A 10332-nucleotide genomic window follows, 5' to 3' on the forward strand; every position below is an offset into this window, starting at 1 on the left:
TGCTGAACCCCTCTGCTGAGGGCTTTGCAACCCTCCAAGAAGCTGGTTTCAGTGCTCCTTCCCTTCCTATTGCAACATGTCCTTGAGTTGGGGCAATCTGAATCTTCTTGCAATTAAGCCGGGTGCTTCATGTCCTGTGCCAGGACCATGGGAAATGGGGATGATTCCCTTTTCCCATCAAGGACCTGGCAAACAGAGTTCAAAAGCATCCAAAGGCATCAGGTATCACATGGCAAAGCATGAGCTGGCATGACTGGGGTGGCCAGAGGGGCTGACACGGCTGCCTGGGCAGAGGTGGCAGCTGATGGCATCAAAAGCAGGATGAGCCAAGAGGTGAGGTGGCAGACAAGGAGGACTGAGTCACTTGTGCTTCATGCAGTGCTAGAGCGGGGAGCCGAGGCGGGGGATGCTCCCTGGGCTGCTGGCTGGTCCCTGGGCACTGCAGGAATTGCTGGAAGGAAGGTGGCAGGTTCTTGTGACTGGAGGTGGAGAAGCAGTGGCATTGTGCTAGCAGTGACCTCTCCTCTTCCCCTCTGCACAGCCAGAGGGAAACCCTGGTGCTCCCCTCCTCTCCCCTGTGCCCCCAGGACCCGCAGAGCCAAGCAGGGGTGCACTTGGCTGGTGGCAGTGACGCCTCTGAGCCGTGCTGGCGCTGAGCTGGTTGCTTCGTGGGTTAGCAACGTGCACCGTGCTGCAGGCATCTGTTTGGCAGTGAAAGCACTAGAAAGGCTTGACCCTGCTGAAACCAACCCCCTTCCTTTCCTTTGGGTAAGGGGAAAATAAAAGGTCAGAGTGTGCATCGCCAATTTCGTAGCCTGTGTCACAGCCCGTGGTCCGATAGCACGGTGGGTTAAGCCAGCACTGCGAGTTTGTTGGGGCTTTGGGATCAGGAATTCAGCTCACTGGTGTGATGGGTTGTTGGGTCTCTGAACGGCCGTGCAGCGCAGCAAGGCACCGTCTGGCTCTGTGTGTCGGCGAGAGGAGGCACGGCTGGGATGTGCGTGTTCCTCGTCAAGGGCAATGACATTTATCAACCTGCTTTAAATAAGAGTTGCTGTTAGCAAAGACAGGGTGGCCATGACTCCTGCACACTGTTGAAGGGTGCTGGGGGAGGATGACTATCTCCCACCACGTGCTTTTCTTCACGGAGCCTCCCTGCTTTGCTGTCGATGCAAACACAGTCATGGGGCCAGATCCCTGCAGCTTGGCCCCAGCTTTACAGGAGAAAGCTGCTCATGGCTCCCCCATTTTGCCTTTTATAAAGATTATAAACTCTTTGGGGCTTGTCCAAGAAAGCTCCCCAGGTGAGAGCATCAAAGCCCAACATCTGCCAAGCTCCTTCCCACACACGCTACAGAAAAGTATCTTTAGGTCAGCAAATGAACAGCAAAGAATGACCCACCATCGAGCTGGCCGTGCTACATCTCCCATCGATACATCCCATCCTAACTGATTATTAAATCATATTTGCTGATAAGTACGAGATGTGATATCTATTACACAGCTGTTAAACCTCAATTATTATGTTTTAATGATCAGTCGTTTACTGTGCAATATACAATTAACATCCGGTACTAGATCTTAAATTAAATGTGTGTTTGGGAAGCTGGATTTGAAGCCCGGAATGTAGCGGTGCCGCAGTGAACAGCGATAATTGCATTGTACAGACGATGCTTCTGCGCCCTGCGAGGGGGGTTAAACCAACACCCTGGCATCAGAGGAGAACTGCTGAAGTAACTGGGTTCTACTTTTTCAGTGTATTTCGATCTCTACAGAGGTTTTAATTCATCTCCCTTGAACAAAGCAGCCTGACGCAGAGCTGCTGGCTCCCACGGGTGTGAAGGCAGGGGGTCGGCTCAGAGGAGGCTTGTTTTGGTGAGGGTTGGGCAGGAGCGTGGGGCAGTTAGGGGTGCCGCAGGCTGTGCAAGGAGGGTCAGTGCTGCAGGTAGGATCTAAGATTGAAGCCTTTAATCAAAGATAAGACACGGTGCCTGCCGGAAGAGAAGCCCTCACTGCACCATGGGTTTGGGACCATGTAGGAGAGTGAATTCTGTCATCAGTGTTCTCCAGGCAGTGGCCAGCGGCCATGAAGAGCAGCGTGAGCAAGGGTCTGTGGAATGCACAGGTGTCAGCCAGCGAGCAGAGGCAGTGGAGGGGCCCGTGGGTGGCTTCTGCAGCTCAGAGAACATGTAAAATTTGGATTTGAGACCTTTTTTTTTTTGTGAGCAAGGGTCTGTGGAATGCACAGGTGTCAGCCAGCGAGCAGAGGCAGTGGAGGGGCCCGTGGGTGGCTTCTGCAGCTCAGAGAACATGTAAAATTTGGATTTGAGACCTTTTTTTTGGTCCAAAGGGCACCCTGATGCTGCTGCTGTATGTGCTGTGAGAATCGAGCCCGCATTGTCTGGTGGGACGCAGGAGGACCAGCCGGTTCTCAGCGTGTTGCTGCCTTGTGAACACAGCATTCACCTTTCCTGAGAAAAAATGTGCCTGAACAAAGATGAAGAAAAATCTTACTCTTCCTTTTTCTTTTCTCCCACTTGGGGGGCGCAAATGAAGATTGATGTGTTTTTCTTCTTGGCTTTCAGTTTACATAGGCAGTGACGCATCTTCTGAGGAAACGAAGCCTTCAGCCCCCATCTTTTCTCAAAGACACCTGTCTCTCACCCCATCATTTTTCTGTAGCAGATGGAACCTCTGCAGAGGTTTGGGGACAGGGCAGTGCTGCTCTTGCAGGCAGCCTGTCAGCAGGACTCCCCCCAGCACTGTAAGGACACGTGTGGAAGCTGGCAGCCCCCTGTCTCGTTGTCTATTCACCTTCTGCTTCCAAAGCTTCCTGCGAGGTTGGCTGGGTTTAGTTTTCAGGGAACTCTCTGTTTTTCTTCAGAGGGTTTAATTATTTTCTGGCAGATCAATGCTTTCTTCCCTCTTTGGAAATGGGAAGGAAAACACACCCAAGTCTGATTAACACTCTGAATTGCATGTGGTCTCTCTCAAGTTTCCAGTTCTTGTTTGCAGCTGATGAGAGTGACCCAAAGGTATTGCAGAACTTGCTCTTTCATGCCAGGATTCTGCACAACTCGCAGTGCTTTGGTTCATAGCTGACCTGTCCCTAGATATTTCTGAAGGAGAGAAGGGGGCAAATAGATTCAATGTCTGGGGGGGAAAAAAAAACCCTCACTGGAAGAGGACACACTGATGGTTTGGTGGTGGGTTGTCACAAATGCTGATGGGGAAGAGCAGCCTGTTTAATGAGGGACCCCAGAGTGTGATCCAGGCCTGACTAGGTGGTGGGTCCTGGGGATGGAGTGGGTGGGGGAAAGCTGGTGATTCCCTTTGGGATGTGGACATCAGGCAGGGAGCTCTCAGACCAGCTGAGCATCTTGGTTATTTCTCAAGGGGGAGTGGATGCATGTGCTCCTGGCTGTGAGCTTTTGCTGTCCCAGCTTGGTACCAGGAGGGGATGCTGTTCCAACTGGGATCTGTTTCCCATGGGCAAAAACTTGCCTGTAAGGCAACGTCCTGCAGATCCTCTTGGGTGGCCCAGGTAGGGGTTAAAAGAAGTGTCCTTCACACAAGCAGTGAGCTGTGTTTCTGCCGAGCCCAGGGTCCGGAGGAGGGTTGGAAAGGGCACAGCCAGCAGTGCAAGCTGATCCTCTCTGGAGACCAGATGCATTTAAGCAGCACAGAGCAGAAGAAATCTGAGTCGTGTGTTGATGGAGCTGCCTCGGCCATCTGAACCAGGCTGGGCAGAGGGACAGGAGTGGGCAGGAAGATGCTGAGCTGGTGCAGCCAGTGCACCTTGAGCCCGGTCAAGCCTCCTCGCCCCAACACAGAGCCCCTTCCCCTCCTCACGCTCACCAGGGTGAAGGCATGGGAGGTTGGGACAGGGCTTGTGGCAAGGACAAGCTGGCATCATGGGCCAGATTTACGGCAGCAGCTGCCAGAGCTCACCCTTAGCCTATGACTTAGGTACCCACAAGCAAAACAGGCCCAAAGAGCATACGTGTGTGTGTGATTTTTGCCAGTTTTAATTCCTTGGGGTTGAATCTCATGGCCTCTCAACCTTTCAAAAATCTTCTAAGCTATCTCTAGGGTTATCTTGCATCCAGGATCCATTATTTCTATAGTTTAATCCTCTCTCTGCTTCTGCCTCCGCTGCATCCAGAGAGGATGCTCCTGCTTTAACACATGCTGCTTGGGTGAAGGATGCTCAGGAAAATGCTTCAGATAAGCAGGCAGGTTGTACTGTCCTATGAATGTGCTGTAGAATCATCTTTATTTCTTCTTATTTGATGTATTTTCCCCTCTGTTCTCCTCTCTTCTGTCCCCTTCTAGCTTCTTTCCCACATTTTCCTTGGTTTCCATCATCTGCCTGGCCATCTGTGCCTCCCTGCTCCCTTTCCTCGGAGCAGAATAATGTTGCAGCAACTCCTGGTTTCGGTTCTGGTTCCAAGCCCTGTGCCTTTCTGTGGGTCCAGGCTGGAACACAGAGCTTCAGACAGGGTTTGGAGTGGAGCCTCCTACACAGATACTAGGAAAGTTCCCTCAGCTGCCCTCCTGGCTTCAGAACTGCTCTGTTTTAGGACAAATACGTGAAGGTGACTTTCACGGTCATCTGTCTTAGGCACTAACTTGGATTGTACATCACCACGGGATCGAATTATCCCAGTCGTTCAGTGTACTCATTCTTGCAAGATCACTGTGGGACATCCTGGTAGTCCCTTAATGTCCTGCAGAGAACAGACACGGACGGGGGAGGAATAAATTCCCTAGCTATTTTCTGTGCCTTCTCCTAAAAGCTGCTTTGTGGCAGAGCAAAGTGGCTCAGCTGGTGTCCTACATGCTCAGCAAGTTATCCGTTGCTGGAAACACCCACCTTCCACGGGTTTCCTTTAGCACGTGTGATCCTTCTCCCTGCTTTCGCTGTCTGAGACCACCCCAGGAGCAGAAACAGCAAGTCAAGGAAGCGCAGGAGCCTGTTCGGCAGAGGAAACGAAGCCTCTGCCCTGAGCTCTTCCCCAGGCAATTAGCGGCCCGAGATGAATGAGTGTGTGTGTAGCTCCTCACGTGCCTCTGTCTGGGGGATGCTCTCCTTTTTCCTTTGCATCGGTTGTAGAAGATGAATGGAGCAAGACATGGAGAACAGGCAGTAAATTATTCAGTACTCAGTGCCAGAGGGAGCCTCAATTAAAGATGAGAGGGGAAGGCTCGCGGCGGCAGCGCCCAAAGCGACAGCAGTTTGCCAAGGTGAGCTGTGACGCTGGGGGCCCGGAGGCCAGAGTCTGGGGGCACATGCTCTTGATCTCATCACCGTGAGCAATAACTGCGTGGGAAGGGAAGCTGTGCCATGCAGCTCCGGTGCTGTGGCAGCTCCTCCACGCTGGCCCAGCTGCTGCAGCCCCATCTGTGTGTGGCAGGGCTGGCCCCTTGAAGATGCTTAAAGTTGGACTAGATGAAGGGAAAGTGCCAAGGATCTGCTTGTAAAGTATGTATTTCCCACAATCTTCCCCCTCGGACGGAAGCTCCTCTCTCCCTGCTCTCCCTTGCCCCAAGCAGCATTTTCTGGGAGGTTTATCTACGAGACTTTTGTTTGGCACCTTCGCGTCTCACTGTAATGACCCACTCCCAAAGCATGATGTCACTGAGACTTGTCACGGGGACCCCACTCAGCTCTCAGTGATGCCCAGCAGATCTCATGGATCTGCAAATTTTTGTGAATGATTAAAAATTAACTTCATGTCTGGAAAGAGAAGAGGGTGTAAGGAAGAAGCCCTTTGCCAGCAGCCACAGTCACAGTTGAGGCTCCAGGGCTGGGGCTGGCAGCTGCCTTGCCCAGCCCACCAGTGACACTCACTGGTAATACTGTGCTTTCCGACCAAGGACGGAGCTGAGCGGCATTGCAGTGTTTGGGGTAGGCTGTGGGTGCACATGCAACTTCATGGTTGGGGCTCTTGGCCTCAGCACGGTACCCTGGAGTCCTGCCCGGGGCTTGGAGACCCTCAGGCGGAGTTTGTATGGCCAGTAAAGAAAGCAGGCAGGGAAGAAATATTGCCTTTTCACATCTGGTTGATGCTGCTGATTGGGGTCCTGGGCTGACTCTGTGTCCTGATTCTGTGTTCCTCCTCTTGTCCCCAGAAAATGAGTTTCGGGGTGAGCTGCTGAATCAGAGGTGGACCTGTGGAGAGAAGATCAGCAGCTGCGAGGGTGCTGCCAGCCTGCACGGCACACGCATCAAGGTGAGCAGAAAGCCCTCGGTTCTTCACAAGCATGTACTTTCTTCGTATGGTGACCTCCTGCCCCATGTGTTGGCCACAGGATGAGGGCCACATGCTCCAGTCCTTGTGGACCAGGTGGTCCTGGGGGATGGGGCCTTTCCGGTACCCAAAGCGATGGGCAGGACTTGGGGGTCTCTGTCTCCTTGCTACAGCCAAACCTTCCGCATGGTGAATCGGGGCAGAGAGGGCTTCCAGCTGTCAAGATTTGGCTTTGAGTCCAGATATTTAAATCCTCGCCTTCCTCTCCAGTCCCATCCTTCAAGGACGGCTCAGATTTGGATATTTAGGTCAGTCCCAGGCCAGTTAAAATGGGCCCTTTCTCCAAGGCGCCGGCTGGTCGGAAGAAGCCCCTTGTACACCAGGTGAAGCCATGGTGCCTTTGGAGGAGACAAGCGAGGCATTCATCTCCCCTGGGACCCCGGCAGCTCCTGGGGCTCAACAGAGCCACTCATTGACTGCTGCAGCTGGGGCCGATGAAAGGGGCTCCAGCCAAGGCTGTCAGAGCTCCCGGCAGATGCGCTGCCGGCAGATTCGGAAGCTTTCATTAAGCAGAGAACTGGGCTGCTCATGACGCCAATGGAGCTTCCTGTCCCATTTTGGCCTCTCAGTAGCGAGTCACCATCTTGGATGGGTGCATGGACCCACCTGGGTGGTGGAGGAAGCCCTCCTTGGGTGACTGATGTAACCAACTAACCCTTCCCCAAATAAACTGGGCCCTGGGAAAACCCCAAACCAGCAAAACCCCACCTTCAAAAAACATCCTTCTTCACTAACAAGCTGTCAGCTGCGAGTGTCGCTGGGAAAGCTCCCACCTTCTTAGAAAGCAGAGTAAGCAGTTGTTGCTATATTTAAAATGAGCTCAATTAAGGCTTTTCTATTGAACCTGCCAAATAAGCACTTAGATGAGATTTAATAAGATTCTTTTATGTTAATAAAGCCATGATTACTAAAGGTAATATTCCTGCTACCTGGTGCTCATCTAGGGCTCTGCCTCTGCCAGGCACATGGCTGATAGCAGCCGCTTCTTGCAGCCTCCAGCCCTGCTTATCTGGGGAGTAACAGAGTGACTGGTTGGGGGGCAAGAGGAGGGCTTGGGGAGGGGGCATCTGAGGCAGGAGCAGGATTTGGGGAGCTGCTGCTCTTGGAGGTGGTAGTGGTGGTCCTACAAAGCCCAGGTCTGCAAAGAGTCACGCTGTGGGATGTCAGGGGTACGCAAGGGCCTGATCCTGCTGCAGGACTGCGGTGCATGGGTGAGCAATAGGTGATCTGCTGCTTCGTTATAAAAGCCACGTGAAACCAGAATGGGGAGGAGGGAGGAGGAGGAGGAGGCTGGCTTTGCTGAGGCTGTCCCCAGGTCTCTGTGAGCGCTCTTCCCCGTGGGTTACTTTAAACCCATTTAGGCAAATTTCAAAAATATTTCTCTGTATCAGTGCAGTGGCGTGATTTTCTGGTACTTTGTCCTAAAATCCAGGTAGAACTTAGGATGGTTTAGGCCTGGCTCTTGCGTATGTGTGCAGCCCTCTTCCCTCACAGCGGGGAGAGGTCTCAATCCCTCGCTGACCTTCAGAGCTTCACCCTGCACACACGCTTGCACGTGTGCTCATAAATACTTATTGTATTTAAATGCAGTTTTTCATGCCAGTTACAGCTCATAATCCCCAGGATGCAGAGTGGTGAAGGACAGTAGGGTGCGGGGCACGTGTACTTATTTAATTTTGCCTCTAAAGAAGTCCAGGCACAGGATAAAATTTCCCATGACAGGTCTGAAATGAGATCTGGGGTGAGGTGCTCTCTGCGCCGAGCCAGCTGAGACCGTCCCCATGGACGCTGCTGCCTGTGCTCGTCCTGGACCACGGTGGCTGATAGAGAATTGAATCCTTCTTTCCCAAATCTCCATTCTCCTGCGCTGGGGTGAGCTGGGGGTGCCGCTGAGCAGCGGGCAGGCTGTTGCTGGAGGCTGGAAGGTGGTAGGACACGTAGGGCTGGTGCTGATGGGGCCACCAGAGCCCACCCCGTGCCACAAGCACTGGCTGCTGCAGTTCTCTTAGGAGATAAACACCTAGCTCACTTCAGCAAATGCCTCGTGTTGTGCCTCTTGAGGATAATCTTATGAAAAAGGCAGATTATTACCAAGCCCAAAAACAATGAGGTTGAAGAACTGTGATTTTTCTTTTTTTTTTTTTTTTCCCTACCCCTCCTCTTCTGGCATAGGAGCTGTTGTCTCGTACGGAGCCACTTGGGTTTTTCTGCGCAGGAAATGGCTTTTGGGTTGAGTCTTGTAGCACTTTCAAACGGTCAAGAGGAAAGTAACGTCAGCTTAAACTATTGCCTATGAAACCACCCGGCCTCACGCTTGCGTGTCAGTGCCGCGGAGGCACACGCTGCAGCTGTGTCAAACGCTGTGCTCGGGAGCATCTCTTCTGCTCCGCTTCCCTCGTGCGGGGGATGCCTCTGCGATGGCTACCGAGCGTTAGCGCTCGGAAAGCGTTTCATTTGCAGCATTGGGCTTTTTATTTCGGCGTGGGGGGTTGGACCCTTTCCACAAATGCAAACTGACAGCACAGCTTCGGGAGGATGCTTGTGACACAGCCGTAGTTTTTAATTTGAGGTGGGTACAAGCTGTGATTTCGCATCTAAAAATGTCAAGGCAAAACCCTCCCCCCCAACTCCAAGCCTGAGAACACTGCGCAGGGTGTCCTTTCCTGGAAGGAGTGCCAGAGCAAAAGGCAGACGGTGGTTTATTCAGGCGAGGACGGGACTCACAATAGGTGGAACGTCAGGAGGCTTTAAATCAAGCAGCAAGGAAGACCCTAAAGGAAGAAAGGCAAAAAAAAAAAAAAAGTCAAGGCAAAACCCTCCCCCCCAACTCCAAGCCTGAGAACACTGCGCAGGGTGTCCTTTCCTGGAAGGAGTGCCAGAGCAAAAGGCAGACGGTGGTTTATTCAGGCGAGGACGGGACTCACAATAGGTGGAACGTCAGGAGGCTTTAAATCAAGCAGCAAGGAAGACCCTAAAGGAAGAAAGGCAAAAAAAAAAAAAAAAACCCTAACCACAGAGTGTGGTTATAAAATAGCAGCTGGGAGCTACTATTGAGCCTGTTTAAAAAGTAGAAGCAGACCCTTGATGAAGGGTATTTCTAAAAGCTACCAGCTAGAGAAGGTGCAGTGGGATGAAGCTCTCTTCACTTGCTGCAACGACTGACGGTGCCATGGCACTCCGCAGAGAGCAAGCAGGAGAGATTTGAGACCCAGCCCAAGGTCTCTCCACCCCTGTTCAGCCTGCAGCAGCCAAGGTGGGGTTCCTCAGGGGGCAGGAGAAAAAAAACCTCTAAAAAAAAAAAAAACAACAGAGGGAGGAGAAATCAGGATGGGCCATTCAAACCCATCCTCACCGGCTGGTGGGTGCTGAGGGGCAGTTTTGCTGCCTGGCTGTGATTTCCTTCATTGTCTACATCCAGCTGGACCTCAAGGTCTGCTCCCTTCATTGGCTCGTGCTGATGAAGCGATGCTCAGGTAGGAAAGCAGCAGTGGACAGCAGGGCAAGTGAACCAGCAAATTCACCTTCCCTGCTGAGAGCTTGAAGGAGCTTGCTGGGAGAAGGTTGGTGATGGGGGAGGTTTCTGACACAGCATCCTTCCCTTTCCTCATCCTGGCTTTGAACCCAGCCCTGAAATGGGGTTGTGGGAGCTGGAAGATCCCCCACATGGCCTGGCTAGGCAGAGTGAGGTGTGGTGGGGTCCCACCTCGTTAGGGCGGTCAGTTCTCCCTTTTCCCTTGAGGGGCTAAAGAAGGGACCTGGAAGTGGGGAAGAATCAAGTAGGAAACATATTTTTCAACAATTCTGTGGAAAAATGTCATTTCTTCTGGCATTTTCCTCCTTCTGCTGTACCTGCTGCTGGGCAAAATTAGGCTTTGGGTTTTTTAACTAAAAATAGAGGCTCTGTCTGTCTGTCTGTCCCTCTAGAGCTCAGACACAGCTTCTTGCAAATGGCATTTTGCTCTGTCCACAAATAAGCACTGATGGAAGCTCTGCTGCTTTCAGAGTAAAATAAATATTC

General features: G+C 52.2%; 1 protein-coding gene across 1 annotated transcript in view; it reads left to right on the plus strand.

Annotated features, from left to right (window-relative positions):
• Positions 1-6135: 6135 nt before the first annotated feature.
• Positions 6136-10332, plus strand: part of MYT1 (myelin transcription factor 1) — a gene marked incomplete at its 5' end in the record, with an annotated part of 34743 nt that continues 30546 nt past the window's right edge. Inside the window, one exon of the mRNA XM_010145410.1 lies at positions 6136-6236. Coding sequence (XP_010143712.1) covers positions 6136-6236 — 101 coding nt within the window. The remainder of the gene's footprint in view (positions 6237-10332) is intronic.

Source organism: Buceros rhinoceros, unplaced genomic scaffold (assembly GCF_000710305.1).
Source record: "Buceros rhinoceros silvestris isolate BGI_N320 unplaced genomic scaffold, ASM71030v1 scaffold16191, whole genome shotgun sequence".
NCBI lineage: Eukaryota > Metazoa > Chordata > Aves > Bucerotiformes > Bucerotidae > Buceros > Buceros rhinoceros.